The sequence below is a fragment of the Trichoderma aggressivum genome (assembly GCF_033847375.1).
Source record: "Trichoderma aggressivum f. europaeum strain CBS 100526 chromosome Unknown scaffold_053, whole genome shotgun sequence".
In the NCBI taxonomy this organism is placed as follows: Eukaryota; Fungi; Ascomycota; class Sordariomycetes; order Hypocreales; family Hypocreaceae; genus Trichoderma; species Trichoderma aggressivum.
Window position 1 is genome coordinate 136,494 of NW_026946419.1, and position 17,348 is coordinate 153,841.

Here is a 17,348-nt window from a genome sequence, read left to right on the forward strand (position 1 = left end):
GACATGAGACAGCTGTGAAAGTTAGAAACTGGGTTTCGCTATACCTTGGTAGTTTCTCCAAAAGATCATCTATGTACTACGTGATGGAAGATATAAAAGTCATGCCAATTACCATAAAAACTGCCTAGATCTGTAAATCGGAGCTGTAGTGTCTTGTCTTTCCGCTGAGTTTCTTATTCGCATTTCCATTTCGCATCATCATCGTCATCATGGCCGCTACAGCGCCTATTCCAAAGCATACATTTGCTGAACGCGCTGCAGCAAATAATCTGAGTGATTCTCAGATTCTCAACTCCAACAATGCAGCAGGCTCAAGTCTTCCCAAAGAGTCTGACGTTGTCGTTGCTGGTGGCGGCATTCACGGTCTCCTTTACGCTATCCACTCAGCCAAGCACAAGCCAGGAAACCTCAAGATTTCTATTGTCGAAAAGAACAGCAAACCGGGATATAAAATTGGCGAGAGCACCCTTCCCGTCTTTTCCATGTGGTGCAAGATGTATGGCCTCACGGCTGAGTATCTCTTGCGCATCTTCGGCCTCAAGGACGGACTGTGCTTCTTCTTTCTTGATCGAGAGGAGCCAGGAAAATTCGATGATTTCGTCATCAATGGCACAGCTGGCACCCTTCTGAGTGGTTTCCAAATTGAGCGACCAACCAGCGAGCTGCTATTTACACTATTTGCACAACGAAGCGGTGTCAATGTTTACCATGGAACCGAAGTTAACTTTGACGCCACCAAGGTCAATGGTGGTCTTGATAAGTGCAATATTGGGATTGCCAAGGGCAAGGTTCATGATACGCCGGAGACTTCAATCCAATCTTCGCTTTTGGTTGATGCAACAGGTCGCTTTCGTCGAGTAGCCTCTAAAAATGCCTCCCTTCACCGATTTGAAGGATGGAATTACGACGCCTTCTGGGGATATTTTACTAATCCAACGGATACAAGCAAAATACCCTTCCCGCATTATGAATCATGCCATACCAACCATATTTGCTTTCCCGAAGGCTGGATCTGGGTCATTCGTTTGCTCTCATGGGAAGGCAACCCAACCGCCAATATGATGGACATGATGACTTACTTGCTCGACTGTGCCGAGTCTGGTGTCCCAGGTGACCAAATCCCAAGCACAGATGAACTCGCCAAGATGTTTGGACTCAAGTATCGGTGGGTCACCAGTCTTGGCTTTGCTGTGCGCAGCGATGTCGAGTACCCGGAAGACATGTCTCCGTACGGAACCAGAGAAGCTGAGCGCAGGTTCAATTATTTTGTGGAAAAATATCCTCTCATCAAGGAGTTTATGAGCAACTTTGAGCTCATAGAAAATCACTACGGCCCAGGTACAACTTGGTACATCCGCAAGAGTTTAACATACCAGTCTCCTGTTGTCTCTGGTCCGGGTTGGCTTTCTATTGGTGATGCATGCGGCTTCACCAACCCACTTTGGTCCCCGGGCATCAACGTTGGCATGTCTACTTCAACGTATGCTGCTGAGCTCACACACCAGGCACTCGATGCTGCGAAGAAGGCCAACAACACAGAGGCCGCCGAGCTCTCAATCCGCGAAACCTTGGCCCCATATGACGCATATGCCAAACGCCTAATTCCTGCACTTAACCAGATGAACCGTTTCAACTACGTCTGCTTCCGTGACCCAAGGCTGGGTGCTCAAGTTTCGGCTGCTTGGCAGAATATTGCGAGCGCCCTCCAAGGTTATGGGCGCATGCAGGGTAAATTCACATTAACGCCGGAGACATTCGTTGACTACGCGGTGAATTGGTGCTACGGAGCTCTGAATCCAACATACGATATTGTGGCGCGTAAGGCCATTGAACTCCTCGCACCTATTCCTCTGAAGGATACTGTGCCCGATCATATTGTACGTGAAGTGATTGAATTCGCCAACGGCGTCAAGAAGTCTACCCTTGAGTCGGGCTCCATCAACCTCCGATGGGATGGACTGTTCCGTCGCTTCGATAGGCGTCTCAACTACGTAAAAGAGAAAGAAACTAAAGACACTTTCGCACGCCTATGTTCTAATTGCTCTTCATGGTTTGTGCTCCGTCCTGATTTGAAGAAGTGCTACTCTTGTGGTGCGGAGCGGAGCGATGAAGAGTCAAAGATTCTTTATAATCCTCCTTTGGAAGTCAATTAGTATAGTAGTTAAACTACCTGGTTAAATCTACAGAGTCCTTGGAGTTCAAAATAATGAAAATCACTTTTCGCGCCAGATTTCATATTCAAACTAGTACTTGTTGTGCGTGTATACATGTATTTGACACATGCAAAATTAGATATCAGACAATGGAGTACGAGTACAGTCGGTTCGAATCCGGCCAGGGTACCCTTTCTAGCCAGGCTTCCCATAAGCAAGCCCAGCTTGTGAAGACATAATGTTGAAATGGACCGCTATGGCAAAAGTGAAGTGACCGCTTCCCTCTGTATAGCGTTGTATCTCTACGTAAAGTACCTGTATCCTACTAGGTAGTCATTCTGACACATAATGATGAGACCTCTACGAGGTAGCTTTTAGAAGTAATGTTGAATATTTGAACTGGCCACCAGTTACCTCCTAGTAACTTACGGGAGCGATAGTCGGGCTCTACCCACCCGCCAGCCTACAGTACCGACCGCACGAGACGAGCTCACGCTGTCACAAGGCGACAAACGTTGTAACAAGGCAACCTAGGCTACGAGCATGCAACTTGCGCCTTTGATTGTCGCGTTCGTTTTCTGCTGACTTGTATGTACGTGTAAACACTGCCAACCAACCAGCCAACCCTAGCGAATCATACATGGAGTAGGATCCCAGTAAGAAGAACCAGGGCTGCTGTGAGGATAGGTGCAGGGAAAGCGAGCTCTAGACGCGCACAGCGTTAATACATCGTCCTTGTTTCCCATTACAACGTCCAGTGTGGCGCCCACCAGCTTGAGTGCATAGATCTGCCCGCGGATATCGACCTTGGCCGGCGTGCTCGAGGAGTTTGATCGTTTGCGGCCCCTGGAAGTCAAACGGCTTCAACTTGGGGCCGTCAACGAGTGGCTGCCCAGAATCAGGGTCGTATATTCGTGGTGGTGGCTGCTGAAGTTAGTTTTCAGCCAAAAGAAGCCACCGGCCCTAATTGTTCAGAATGCTTCGTGATACTTTCTTTTTAATTGGGGCAAGATAGTGATGCTTTGAGCAATTCAAAACGATTTAATCTCTCAGTGTCCCCTTTCTTACCTTGGAATCTTGGTATGCCAGAGAATATCATCTCTGGTCTGCAAGAGTTGGATTTTCCACCTATACATGTATCTTGTGGATCTTGTCGCTCGGCACAATGCAACAGGTGATGAATGCCATGCAAGTCGAGTCGCCAACCTCCACCGCCATGGGCTTTTGGTGGGACTCGCTACCAGTTGAAGTACGCCAACAAATACTAAGATGGGTCATTTTACCCAGCTCCGGGAAACGGTGCAACGGCCCAAAGGTGGCTCGATTTGCAACAGTGTGTCGCGAATGGCAGGAGATTGTTGAGACTTGCACATTCCGGCGTCTCGTCCTTGATCCTAGCTCTGTCAGCGAGTTAGCAGCAATCGTCAGACGAAACGACTCTCGCTTAGGATATATCCGAAAACTCTGGCTTCAAGTTAAACTCGCCAGATATACGTGCCCTGCTTGCGATGAACCAGAGGATAGAGCAACACAGTATTAGTAAGTGATATTTCCATCTCCATCTTCATCTAATAGAATATACTTTTCTATTAGAGGTGGGCTAATCCAAGTCGTACAGCAACAACACCATCTTCACAACGTGTATTCAGTCCCTACTGGAGACTCTTAAACTCTGGGATCCTGCAAGGCATGGCGTATGGGGAATAACGCTAACGCTATCTATTTCCTCCCCCAGCGATACAGAGCATCGACTCAACCGATTCGAAATAAAGGACGATTATCCATTTCTTTACGCCGAGGACCTGGATGATCTTAAACCCAGCATATTTGACTTTCACAAGATGAACGCTGTTAATCCAATGAACATTTACTTTCACGGCGATGGCCTTCCGCCGTTATATAACGAGCATATCACAAGGATACAGGGAACTCCGCTTCGCTTACAAGCGCAGAGGAATAACCGAGGCCGTTTTGTAACTCAACACAAGACCAGCCTTCCTGCGGTGCCCATGATTAAAGGGCTGGTCATCCGCAGACAGTTTCGCAGGGAAATTCACGTGGGATCCTTGTCCCAGCTCCTTGGCCAAAGTTTTATAGCACTTGAGTGGCTTCGCTTCGAGAGAACAATCTCTTTAAACCCTTGTCAGCAAATGTCTTTTGATCGAGGTATGTAAGACGATGGTTAGGGTTTGTGGGCAAGCATTCAATGACTACTAACATTACCTCTCTCTTATCCAGGCTTCCAGTTGCAATTACTCCCATCTCTGCCGACAACCTTGCGTCAGTTGTCCCTGACGCAGTGGGAAATCCCTAAAACCGAACTTCTTGATTATGTCTACGATGAGTCGGGATCCCAGATATCTATGCATGCTACAGAATACCTACCTCAAGAGATGGCAAAGCTTTGTACAAGATTAGAGCATTTCTGCCCACCATGGCAGATGGATACAGCAGCTTTTCTTCAGTTCATGATTAAGCCAGACACACCATCCAATATGGCTGAAAGAAAGAGCTCCCTAAAACGCGCCATCTTGCGCTGTCCGCTGCCAAATTTAGAACACAGCGGGCGCGATTTCGTCCGGCTGGTGATTCTCGCGGCGAAAGCGGCCCTGCACTCTCTTCCGCAACTTGAAGTCATGGAGCTTTGGGGCACATGTGTTGACGGAGAAGAAGGCTCTGCCTACATATTCCGCTACATGTACGAAACGAGTCGATCCAGCATCGTCTGGAGGAGCCTCGGAAACACCATGCTTGCCCAAACGCGAGTTCTTGCCCAGTGGGGAGAGGTGGCACGGGAACATCACCAGACAATTCTCACGAGCGACGTCACCCCCTTTCTGGAGACGAAGATGGATGTGGCCAAATCCAAGGGGACTTGCGTATTCCAACATTTGCTGCTAAAAGATTTGGTGTTTGATCCTATCACGCAGAAACATCTGGAGATCGAAGCACACCTTTCCCCATCGCAGCTGAGTGATCCTCTGGATGCAAATGATTCATCTCCAGAATTGCTGCCCATAGATCTGGAAGAAGTGACTGGTGTTGAAATGGACGATGACCTGGCGTCGCTGGAAGCAGAAATATTGGATTGGGAGGCAAGCGTAGTGCTTTGATTCGGTAGCTTTATGGATATTTGGCACTGGTCGAGGAATATTCACTGGAACAACTTGAAATGTCAGGAATGGTGGTACATGTTTGGAAGGTCAATCTCAATAAGTTCTAAGAGCAAAAAATTGATTCAGTCGTATCTGCCTGCGTTAATACCGCCAAACTCTGTTTGCCGTATGTTAAGCGATTTACAAAATGGAAGGAGATTTCCCCAAGATAAGGTATAAATACAGCACCGCGCTCCAAGCTATAACCTTGATTTTCTTCTCTAAAACAACAACAACAAACAACGGCTACGACTACGAGAACGACTACGACTACGACGACGACGACGACGACGACGATGACGACGAGAATCGAGAGGTTGTTGGTGGCCATGTTGGTCGCCATCGATGAGCTTGCTACGGCGAGCAGCGAGAGGGAGCGCCGGCGACACCGGCGGACCTTGGTCCGTTTGGTGGAGCGGCTGGATGGGGAGTTGGGGAGGCTTCTTGGTGTTGTGGGCCAAGGCTCCGGTTTGCATCGACGGTTGCTTAGGCATCTGGAGGTGGAGAGGATGCTCTCGGGGGTACGGTGGCGGGACTTAATGTGAGTACATCAACATCATTACAATATTCATTACAAGTATTATTATCCTGCCCACTTCGTCTGCCTCTCCGTGGCGGGCGGGAGAAAACTTCTCGCGTGAATAACACCGAGGAGGCTAAAGACGAATAGATAGTGTTTGTTGTCAGAAGTCCTGTAAATAGAAATTTACATTTTCTCTGCTACACTTGCCTGTCATTTACTGCGTGATGCCCCTTTCATCGGCAACTTCAAAGCCCAATCGTGGACAAAATGATCCCATTCGTAAGTACTAGATAAACCAAATAAACAAATGATCCTATACTTTACAACGTCAACGCTCAGTCCCCGAGTCCCATTTCACTTTTTACCTTGTCCACAATAGGTACGAGAGAAAATGTACAATAGTGTTGCAGGGTTTCTTGCGTTGAAGATGATCGCAAAACTTATCCTTACGGAGTAGTTTCTTGCAGCGACACCGGATAGCCGATAATTGATGGGGCTTTGCGGTTTCGAGATGCCGGCGGAAGTCTTTCTTCAGTCCAAAGTCAACATTACAAGTCCTGCAGTAGAACCGTCTTCCTCGTCGGTATTTTAGCTCAATATGATCGATGAGCTGGCCCAAGTTGGAAAAAGTATTGCGGCAGAAGTCGCAGGTGTAGAAGAACGGTAAGTCGGCTCGCGACGTATGAGTTGAGGTTGCGGGCGATGCGGAACTCGGACTTTCTGCGATTTGTGGACCTGGATCTTCAAAGGCTGTTGAAAGTGGTGGACATGTATCTGTTTCGGGCGAGGATGTAGTTCCTTTTATGAAATTGAATGAATAGCCAGTAGGAATCGATGGCTCTGGGAGTAAGTCAAGACCATCACTAAAAGCAGGGGTAATATCGCGATCGGCGGCGGCAGCCGATTGCTCGCATATGCCACTCCACAGATCGGAGGCCCCGAAATGCTTGTCAGATCCGGTTGTGTCTATTAAGTCAAGGTACCATATAAGATTGTGTTCATCGGCGTCTACGCGCTCTATGTGGTGATCGTCATGGTGCCCCTGAATGTTCGGCGCGCCGGAAAGTCCGGCACAAGAACAAGCAGGAAGAAAGTGTCTTTATAGGATGATGATAAGAATCTCCATGCATTGCGGAAATCAGGTAAGAAGCGATTGATAAATGCGAGAGAACCTAACAGGACTCGAGATCAGTCAAACGAAACGTCCATGGTAACAAGTCCAACCGGTAAGTTGGGGCGTATTAGAGAGGACTCACCGATGCAGCTCCCGTGATGGGTCAGCCCTAAGGCGCCCGGCAGGCCGATAACGAGCAGAAAAGAGAAACGAAAATTAGAAATCAAACGGTAGCTATATATATATCAGCTGCGTGTCATCAGCTGAGGCGCTCGGAAGAGGGGCCGTTTTGCTGATTCGCTGCCTTACGTCTCAGGACTGGGATGAGGGCCTTTTATCTGATTGGTCAACCTCTACATGCCCGTTTCTGTGAATTGATCCCCAAGCCTTTTACATTCCGTTTGTCAGGCTGAATTAGGCAGCGATAGGTCTATAGCAAGGCGTTACAAGTGTAATACCTGGTGACCCGGATTGGGTACTCAACTTTGTGCGCTGGCTGCATCATGAGTTAGCTGCTTTGGACGAGGGCCTTTAATCTGAGTGGCTAGTCAACGAGCAGAATAGGCGTTGATCTCCTGTGTTCTTATCCTTTTGTTACTATGGACCAATTGAGAGCGAGAAACATATAATGTAGTGGCGTTTCCTCAGCATAAGATCCAAGGGCCAATTCTTTGACTGGTGGGTAGGAGTCGGTACATGTACTTACAATTGCAGAATATTGTACCTTAGTAGGTATTTGTTACAGACAATCTAACATTTTCTCTGCCTTTCCAATGAAGAAAATGGCCCTCGTTCGATAGCAACACGAAGATTATATGGTACCAAGATTTTTACCCATAAAATCCAAGTTCTAACATGTGACTAAAGAGCTAATAGCAGTTCTATAAAGCCGGTGCTGGCATGAATTTAATGGTTATGATATACTTTGTGTAGAACGATCCATCTATACATACATATAAATCCCATATATCTATATCTATCTATATGTATATATATATATCTTTCAATCCTCCTTCATACATCTAGACGCATAAGTTATTACCAAAAATCTATTTTTTGTACCTTGCCTTAGCATCTGCACAAACAGATTCAGCTCATAATCTTTGAAGATGACTCAAAATTCAGGGACTGAGAAGATTGGTATGTTCAATAGGGTTCTTGTCTCATCGTTCTCTAGACTAATGTACATCACAGCTTCGCAGCAACAATCGACCCAAGTCCCAAATGACGACCAGCTTCGGAGATGGCTATCACAGCCAAGGAATGAAGATCCATGGGTACCAATGGAATGCATTACAGGTTTAACTGAATGCGTAGACTTCAAGGCTAGCGGAGTCAAGAGGAATAAAGGAGACACATCAAGCAACTGTGCTACGCAGGGGTCTACTCTGGAGTATGGCAGAAAGAATTGAGATGGAGCGGCCACTGTATACCGCGTGAAAGATTGCTCCCAGCTCTCCCTTCTAAGTTGCAGCGGAATAATTGATACACTAGCTTGTCTATAGGGGAGGAGACGGGACTCCCAATTTTCCACCACCTGCGATCGTATGTGCTTGAGAACCGGGAGAACCAGGCCGTATGAGTCTAATTGCAAACTCTTTTATTTAATATATCTTGCGAACCTGGCATATCTGATTCGAGACTTCTAGAATGTCCTTCTAGCTTTGCTGATATTATGTTTTTTTTTTCGGCGACGCCTCATATACACCCCTGCTTTTTACATTGACCAAATATGTGCTGTCGTGGCCTTTTTAAAACCGAGTAATCATAGCCTCGCGGTCTGGGCCGGTACCAACCCACTTGATCTACACATTGTCAGTATACATCTCTATGGGATACATTGGCTTGGGGGGAAACAGAATACAGACCTTGACTCCAACGAATTCCTCAATGTACTAGTCAAACATGTTAGCGACATCAAGAATTTCAGGCGAATGTGGCAATGCTAACCAGGATGTAGTCTTGGGCCTCCTTGGGAAGCTCTTCAAAGGTCTTCACGTTGGTAGTCGACTGGTTCCAGCCGGGCATCTCGTGATAGATGACCTTGGCACGGTCGAGAACGTCCAATGATGCGGGATACGAATCGAGTTTCTGCAAAGGGTAAGCACATGTCATTTCCATGCTAAAAAGAGCTCAGAATCTCACCTCGCCGGTCTCGGGGTCTTCGTATGCAATGGCGATCTTGATGGTCGGGAAGGTGTCCAGGACATCAAGCTGAGAATTGAGTTAGCACATGCTCCTCTAACTAAGAATTAAGAATCGCAGTGTTTTACTTTGGTGAGATTCAGCGCCGTGTAGTGGTTGACGTCCTAGTGTACGTTAGATACCTGCAATAGGTTTCTCGCAAGGTGAATGGACGATATATACCGTGGTGTATTTGACGACAACGAGATCTAAGACTCCAGTCAATAATTGGTTCAAAGTATCATGGAAGTAAGATAGAGAGAGAGAGAGCGCATACCAAGCCTATTTCCGTTAGTCAAGACTCTTCATCACAAGTTCTTAAGCCAGGTGAATGCTTACCAGCCGCAGCGCCGTCTTCGGCCAGTTGAAGTACCCTAAGGCCCTGTCAGCTGCGTGCATATCAACTAATGGAAGACGTTAAGCCTCACCCATTCTCGGCCTCGTTCCTGAAACTTTTCGCCGATCCTGTCGTAATGGTTAGCTCTCTTCGCATGCTGAGAATGAGAAATACCGTACTCTCCGAGATCCTCAGTCTTGAACGCGCCAGAGCCCACACGAGTGGTGTAGGCCTTGACCACGCCAATGACCTCGCCTATCTTCCTGATATCAAGAGCAAGGCCAGTTACCATGCCACCGATGCTATTCCAAGTAAGTACAAATCCGTTGATTATCAGAGTGGTTGAGGGACGTCTGTCGCCTCTTGAATGTTACGAACCCTGTGGAACTGCTGGTCACGTATGGGTACTAGATAAAGTCAACAAATGCCCGCCCAGGGTCTGCCTTCTCATAAAGAGCGGCAGGAGTTGGACCGCTCCGATGAATTTGACTTACAGATCCCCAATCAAGATCCAGCATAAGAGCTAACAAGGTCAGGATATCTGGATAAGAGTAATGGTCTGAGGGGGTTTCTGGCCTACCATTTGCTCCCTCACAAAGGATCTTGGTGTTCTTCTCCTGTGCCTCCTTCATGAAAGCAATGGCGTCGACGGTATATTTGCGGAGCTTGGGTCGATACGTCTTGAATCGGTTGATTTCTTCCTCAACATCGTACTTGAGCAGGTCGCCATATCGCTTCTGGTAGCCTGATGCAAGTCGTCGGAGCTTCGACTCAAAAAGCTCCTCATTGAAGACCTCTGCGAGCCTGATACCGCTTCGCTAGATCTTGTTCAGTAAAGCTGCCCATACAACTACATCATTGAGGTCAGGTCCTTACCGCCGCTTTCGTGCTGTAAGCAGGGCCAATTCCGCGGCCTGTCGTTCCAACCTTGCGGTCTGAGCGATAAGAGTCAGCATATATAACTGATCCGTACTGATTATAGCTAATCACCTCCAAGTTCAACTTCTTCCAGGCCGTCAACGGCAACGTGGAGGTCCAGATCAATGTGAACTCTGTCGCTGATGAAGATTCGATCGTGGACGCTGCATATGGTTAGCATAATCTCTGGTATTTGAGAGAATGACTAGGCATATAATACTTTGAAAGTCCCTTTTGCTCGAGCTCTCCTAGTTCCTTGAAGAATGAAGGCTATTTGACGTATTAGTCAAGTCCTTGACTGTGTATCGAGTAATTTAGGGGTATGAACAATGTGAGCCACCACGGAAGAACCGATAAGGTTTCGACTTCAAGAAGCATCATTAGCAATATGTCCGCTGCAAATCACCACATCATAAATACGTACCAGTTGGGGTTGACCAGTCCAGAAGGCAGCAGGTGAAAGCTGGAATCTATATTGAGTACTTGCGCCGTAACAAAATGTCTGCCGGTTGCGCATACCTGTACGACACGCCATTGGCACTATTGAAGCTGTGGTCAGCAACCCAGGATCAAATAAGATATATAATGAGAAGAGTTTTCCTCTTACACAATGGAGTCTGGAGAAAGATTATTGATGATTAGTTATAATATTCAACCTTGAAAAGGCAAACTCACGGCCAGCATTATGACCGCCCTAGATCTCGTCTCAGCTTGTATTCTTGTTTCGGATGTCTTATATAGGTCGGTTCAGGACAAGGCTCACCGCAGCTCGCGCGCAAAGTTGCGCCTCGGGGGCAAGGATGTCGGTCAATTTTCCTTTCTGTCGAGTCGCCATTATCATTAGCAGTCGCATAGAAATAGTAGGAATGTGTAAGTGGTCGTACGCCTTCGTCGCCTAGAGAGTCGCAATCATGTTAGCACAGCCCAAGCAATGGCAGTCGCATAGAGACACAGAAAAAAGAGGCCACGAACCCCATTGGGCGCCCAGCTTTGGAGAACTTGATGTCAACTCGTATTCCGCATAGTGTACCGGGTTTCAGCAGCTTACAATGATGGTAGCCATGGCTGGTTCGGATTCTGTCTGCAGATTTCGCTGGTTTGCAAGATTCAAGATTTCAATTGACGCAGATGCTGAAGCGGCCATTTGAGTCACTGCAGCTTTCTTTTTAGTGGCGCCTTATCTTATCGCACCGCCGTGGCAGCAAAGCCCCGCCAACAAACATGAAATGATCGCCTCCGATCCCGCGGGTTCGGCCCCGCCATGTGATCAATATTTTGTCGGACTAAGCGGCACAGGGAGGTGGCCAGTCCTAGAAGGTATATTTAACTAGATATTTTTAAAGATTTTAATATTATTTAATTATATATTGTTCTTGTAACATTTTTATTAAATTTTTTTTTTAAAATATCATTAATATATCAAATATTCTTAACTTATAAATGATATATTTTAATAACCTTTCCTTACTGCGCCCCAGCAACTGGACAGACAACTCTAGTACCCCAGTTGATGAACCTTTTTTTCTCCATCAACGAATCGTAACAACATCCTGCCCTTTCTTGCTCGCAATCTCGCCGTCCACGCAGACTCCAATGACCCTGTACGGACTCAACGGATGATTCCGACAAATAAGCAGGTTGCCGCAGCTCTTCCTCGCCATCTTCTCCTCCTCCGACAGATCGTCCTGGTGCTTGTTGTCGTCGCCGCCGCCGTTGCGCTGCGTCTGCCTCGCATCCGGCCCAGTCTCGGCGTACCCGTAATCTCTCAACATGCCGTCAGTGGCATTATGGCTGAAGCCGTCCCTGACGAGCGCTCTGCCCGTGGGCCACGGCTTCTCGGGTCTCGGCAGGGGCTTGCTCTCCTTGTGGCTGCGGCACTGCGAGGCATGCCACTTGTGAGCGTCGATGTTGCCGCCAAAGGCCACGAGACGAAGGACGTTGTCGTGGTCCGAGTTCTCGAGCCACTTCTTCCCTAGCCCCCCGGGGTTGACCAGGCCGAGGCCGTCGCGCATGATGATGCGGTTGGCGCCGTCCTGCGTAGCCGATATCGTCCCCAGCGGGCTGCCGTACACAGCGGTGAGGCCCTCGAAGACGAAGGAGAAGGGCGCCTCGATGACGCAACCGCAGTTCACCTTGACGCGGCAGGAGATGTTCCGCGTGGAAGGGTTCTCGAGGCGAGATTGGTAGTGCGTGATGTGTCGCAGGCGGTAGTGCATCGACATGTTGTGGTGGCGTAGGTACTCGTACGATGAGTCCTCCCACTCGGTGCCGCTCACGCACCGGTCGATCCAGTTGAGCGGCCGAGCGCTGGGGTCGGTGAAGTCCCAGTAGGGCCGCAGCTTCTCGAGGAGGGTCTTGCGGAAGATTCGGAGGTCGTTGCCCGGGTCAAAGACACTCCCGAGCATGGTGGCGCACTGGACTAGATACCCGCCGGTCTCGTCGCCGGATACTTGGACCACCTGCTCGGAGTGATCAAGTATCGGTTCGGTCTTGAAGGTTCCTGTTTTGATCTTCTTGCCGCAGTTGCAGCCCCGGAAGTAAAAGTTGAAATCTGGCCGGCCATCTCCGGTTGATGGAACCCGATTTAGACTTATTTCCATGTACGCGCGTGGGCTGCCAATGAGGCCGGTCGTGGCATACACCTTGGCTAGACTTGTGTTTTGCTTAAGGATGCCGAGATTGATTACTCCAGAGAAGCAATCGGTGGTCGTGAACTGGTCGTCGCTCTTGTCATCGTTGCCGGTTCCATCTCTTTCCTCCCGTTCAAGTCTCTCCTCCTCCTCATCGCTCTTAAAGTCCTCCTCGTCCCCCATCCCGATGGGCCCGTGGTCAGTACTTGCAAATTCTTTCTTTTCAGGAATTGCATCTTCATACTCTGTGCCAAATGGAATCCAGCCCCAATCACGATCCTCCCCATTGCCGATGGCGAGCTTGGTCCATGCTTGGCCCGTTTTAATGGACAGCTGCTTGAAGAAGGCAAACGAGAGGGCGTCCAGGTTGGTGGTGGCCATATCCCGCTCAAACTCTGCCGGTGTAAACAAACCGCTAAATATACCCAAAAGCCCCGTGAAGGTGTCGGGCTTCCATGTCGCCTTTCGGGGGATGATGGAGATGGACGAGAACACGTTGGCGACGCCCTTGTGGTTTCTTTTCCACCACAAAGGGCCGCCGTTGATTATGTCGCCTCTTGCGGCGTTGATACCTTCCACCACCACCTGCAGGGTGCGGAGGATGTCATTGTCATAATTGATCAAGGTTAGGATCATGCTCTGGGTTGTGGTCTTGAGATGCCGAGAATCGGTGATCCAGTTGTACAGCTTGGACGCCTTGTCCATCGAGTCGGTCGCCAGGTCCATCCAGACACCCAACTCGCCTGCGCACGACAACGTGGTCTTGTCGACACTCCACAGTGTGGTGTTCTTACCCAGCAGCATCTCTTGGAACGTCCAGACGCGTCGAAAGTACACATTGTCGAACACGGCCTTGACTTGGTTGACACATGTGGAGTAGCAGTTGAGAACGCCCATGTCTATAGAAGCCGACTTGACAATGGATTTATCCATGGGAAAGGCCCAGGGCGCAGTATTAGCCCACTCAGACAGGCTGTCGACCATGTTTTGCGTCATTTTCGCTTCCGAGGTGATGGCCTCGCCGCTCGTTTGCGACATAACGTGGCCCACGAATCCGAGATTGGCGACCGTCTTCTGAGGGTCCCATACCTTGTCAATCTCGAGGAGTATATGGCACTTGCGAGCGCTCCTGTAGTACTCGTACATCTTGGGCACCTCGCGAGCCTTCTCAGCATCGTCAATCTGGTTGATACACACGCAATCCGCCCATAGATATTCAATCCCGTCTTGCACCATCAATTTCTTGAGATTCCGCAGCTTCTTCTTGGACAAGTACAAGGGCCAGGTCACTCCCTGGATTTTAGTTTTGAACGGCATCTTTCTCTTCAATCCCCACGTATACGAAGTTATGTCAAACGACTGCACTCTGGGTGCACCCGGGGCATTGGGCTCCACGACGGCAAAGCTTTGAGTGGCGGCATCGTAGCGGAGTAAGCGGAGGGGCAAGACGGATGCCATCGTGGGAGGAAATGAGTGCGAGTACGCAGTGGGGGAAAAGAAATTCGCGAAATTCAAGACGCGGGTAATTAAGACAGGTAATGAGAGGCCTACCTATTTGAAAATTTGTAAGCTGGTGGGAAACTGAACAGATGGAAAATAAAGACTGCCTGTCTCCCAGCCACTGAATTGCAGAACGAAGCGGCTGAGCCGTCCTACAGGATCGTGGCACTTCATGCATGTGCCAGGGTCATTTAACCGTAAGGATCAGTCTAACTTAGATGAAACTTCATATCGCGGTTATGTAATAGGATATCCCCGCCTCCTCGGATCAGACCCTTGCATGTCGCGCACATATACTATGTAGTAGGTCGTCTGCCTAGGCATAATCGCCCCCTTCTTCGTCCTCTCCTGATGCGACCTACATGTAGATAAGGGTCTGTACGGCTATCTCTCCTATACATAAAAGGACACCGTTTCGTACAAGTACACACAACCAAGACCACGAGCACGACAACCATCACCGCCACCACTACAATCAGCGCGCCTTTCGTCGAATGTTGCATTCGCATCCTGTTGAATGGGGCCTGCTTGAGTTCAATAGTAATTATGGAGTCCAATCTCAGTTCTTAGGTAGTTTATCCTCCTTACCCAGGAGAGGAGTTGTTGATATATATAAGACGTCACGTTATCTTTTGTAATTCATTAGTCTAGATTGTCCTCGAATCGCATCACCACAGGGCATCCCTCTTTCTCCATCTTTGAAAAGGAAGCACCATCCAGATCAACATCCCCAACGCATCAGAGTTTCCGCACCAACTGACCGCATCCGGCAACTTGCTGTACGCATGCTGATTGTTCCAAGTGTTCCTGAAACAACCCGCGTTATCCAACTCAAGCAGGTCTCCGACTGTTAGCACTTCGCGCGACGTCCGGCCTGAGAGGTACAGCTTCAGCTCTCGCCTCCAGGCTCTGTTGGTGCGGGCCTCCCACAAGTCGCGCTGACTTGGTAGAGGAGTGGCCCGGAAGTTTTTGTAGGGAGGGTTGGCCTGGGCTGCGTGAGGTGGGATTAGACCTTCGAACAGTAGCTCGACAAGGCCGAGCAAGGCGACTATCCTGAATATCTCGTTAGGACTTGAAATGTGTTTTTAAGTTGACACAGGGGTGTAGGTGTGATTACCGTCTCAAAGACTCTCTTAATACCCAATGTTGTCTTTCTGATGTTTCCATAGAGTCACTTGTATCCCAGTCAATGCTCTCGGTGAGACAAGTGAAGAGTTCCTGATTTATGTCAATGCAGCTCATAAGTATTGCTGGGCGGCAGATTGACTGTCTGGAAAGAGACTGGATGGAGTTCACGTACTATCATGAACAAGAGCAGAGCATTGGCGCCATTTCGTTCCGCCGTTTCGGGATCCTGAGCCTGCAAGAGGATATATATGATGACCGCCTGTAGGGCAGCAAGTTGGCCGTATGAGTCCAAGCCTTTATACTAGAGAAAGGTCAGTCTTGTAAGTCAAAAAAGAAAATCGGTATCAGTAAGCGTGGAGCAAGAGAATGATACCTCCTCATGTAATCTCTGTCCCTCCGAAGATATCGTCTGCCAGACGAAATCCGCGTTGGCATCTGTCCGCGAATAAAACATATCCACCAAGCTGGCGCAAATGGCAAGCCTCTTGGGCAAACATTGGTGTTTCCCCATCTCGCCACATTCTGGAGCAAGTCTCTCATCCATGTAGCAGGGCGCATGGATAAACGGAGGAAGACGGTCTCCTAGGACAAGCATCTTTGGATAGCCGGTAATTTGTCCCAGGACCATGTTGGTCAACATGCAGCCTTTTAGGATTGGGCGGCTTCGCAGGGACCCTTGGTTGGAGGGAGTCCGTACAGCTAGAGTGGACGCCGTGTGATCGCACGAGGTGGTGGTGCTCTCCGAACCGGATTCACCCAAGAGAAGTGAAGGGTCCCAGCATGAGATTGGAGCGGAACTATCAGGGGGGATTTCACAGGCAGATGTCCACGTCTCGATGATATTTTGCTCCGAGCAGTTGGACTCGGGCATCATTTGCAGGTCAAATTCGTCTTCGAGAGTGTCGAGACCAAAATCGCCGGTCCCAGATTCGAGATTTTTCGGATTCAAATGACCGGGTTCAAAACTATCGGTGACCATCCAGTTGGCGCTTACATTCTCATCACCGAGAGTTACAGCCGCACCAGGTGATACTACGTCGAAGATAGCCGGTGGGACTCCAAAATCACTGTGCTGATGTTCGAGAGCTTCAATGTCCACATTTTCCAGTCTGGGGACTTTGGAACGGCGCGAGTCCGAATATGGCGATACGTGAATATCGCGAATATCACATGCCAGATTGCGCTCAGCGCAGCGTGAACATGTCGGAGCTGCCCGGTTGCATCGTAATTTCGACTGCCTGCAGTGAGTGCAAGATTTTTGGCGAGGGAACGGCATGCCTAATTGTCCGCGGATATATGTTTAGCGAGGCACGTTAAACACGAGCTGAATCGACCCAAGATGCAACTAAAGAAAGTCCTCGGGGTTTTGAAGTTGTTGAACCTTGAAGCTTCAGTTTATGGCAACGGATGATTAGTAATGATCTTGCATTCCTAATGGGATCGCTGGTCCGTGAACTCGGCATCCAAGATGCTGGCGGAGAAGCGAGTCCGAATTCCTCGGAGTTCAAGTGGAGACCAGCCGCGGACTTTGTAGATCCTATTGCAGCCCCCGTATGCAGTGTCGATGGGCCTCTGAACAACAGTGATATTGGTGTAAACATATAGTTTGTGCATATATATGTGTGTATATAAACTCGAGAAAGCTCTGAATCAAGCAATAAAAGATCACCATTCATAGTACAACTCTCAGCTTCATATAAATTCGC

General features: G+C 48.7%; 6 protein-coding genes across 6 annotated transcripts; 3 read left to right on the forward strand and 3 right to left on the reverse strand.

Moving 5' to 3' along the window:
• Nucleotides 1-209: 209 nt before the first annotated feature.
• Triagg1_9450 (uncharacterized protein) lies at nt 210-2,153 on the forward strand (the record flags this gene model as incomplete). The annotated part of the gene is made up of 1 exon (XM_062904409.1): nt 210-2,153. The coding sequence occupies one exon, from the start codon at nt 210-212 to the stop codon at nt 2,151-2,153; it is 1,944 nt and encodes a 647-aa protein (XP_062751611.1).
• A 1,165-nt stretch (nt 2,154-3,318) lies between these two features.
• Nucleotides 3,319-5,266, forward strand: Triagg1_9451 (uncharacterized protein; the record flags this gene model as incomplete). The annotated part of the gene is made up of 3 exons (XM_062904410.1): nt 3,319-3,692; nt 3,772-4,319; nt 4,392-5,266. The coding sequence occupies 3 exons, from the start codon at nt 3,319-3,321 to the stop codon at nt 5,264-5,266; spliced, it is 1,797 nt and encodes a 598-aa protein (XP_062751612.1).
• Nucleotides 5,267-5,456: 190 nt separating this feature from the next.
• Nucleotides 5,457-5,657, forward strand: Triagg1_9452 (uncharacterized protein; the record flags this gene model as incomplete). Its single annotated transcript, XM_062904411.1, has 1 exon — nt 5,457-5,657. The coding sequence occupies one exon, from the start codon at nt 5,457-5,459 to the stop codon at nt 5,655-5,657; it is 201 nt and encodes a 66-aa protein (XP_062751613.1).
• A 3,039-nt stretch (nt 5,658-8,696) lies between these two features.
• Triagg1_9453 (uncharacterized protein) lies at nt 8,697-11,528 on the reverse strand (the record flags this gene model as incomplete). The annotated part of the gene is made up of 21 exons (XM_062904412.1): nt 8,697-8,750; nt 8,814-8,840; nt 8,896-9,036; nt 9,091-9,159; nt 9,219-9,254; nt 9,407-9,411; nt 9,469-9,503; nt 9,558-9,594; nt 9,641-9,768; nt 9,845-9,873; nt 9,961-9,989; nt 10,047-10,284; nt 10,343-10,401; nt 10,457-10,548; nt 10,605-10,654; nt 10,809-10,854; nt 10,904-10,924; nt 10,992-11,001; nt 11,060-11,078; nt 11,148-11,279; nt 11,433-11,528. 21 exons carry the CDS (start codon nt 11,526-11,528, stop codon nt 8,697-8,699), a joined length of 1,353 nt encoding a protein of 450 aa, XP_062751614.1.
• A 385-nt stretch (nt 11,529-11,913) lies between these two features.
• Triagg1_9454 (uncharacterized protein) lies at nt 11,914-14,472 on the reverse strand (the record flags this gene model as incomplete). The annotated part of the gene is made up of 1 exon (XM_062904413.1): nt 11,914-14,472. One exon carries the CDS (start codon nt 14,470-14,472, stop codon nt 11,914-11,916), a length of 2,559 nt encoding a protein of 852 aa, XP_062751615.1.
• Nucleotides 14,473-15,156: 684 nt separating this feature from the next.
• Triagg1_9455 (transcriptional regulator family: Fungal Specific TF) lies at nt 15,157-16,918 on the reverse strand (the record flags this gene model as incomplete). The annotated part of the gene is made up of 5 exons (XM_062904414.1): nt 15,157-15,210; nt 15,276-15,567; nt 15,632-15,732; nt 15,815-15,943; nt 16,016-16,918. The coding sequence occupies 5 exons, from the start codon at nt 16,916-16,918 to the stop codon at nt 15,157-15,159; spliced, it is 1,479 nt and encodes a 492-aa protein (XP_062751616.1).
• Nucleotides 16,919-17,348: the final 430 nt, after the last annotated feature.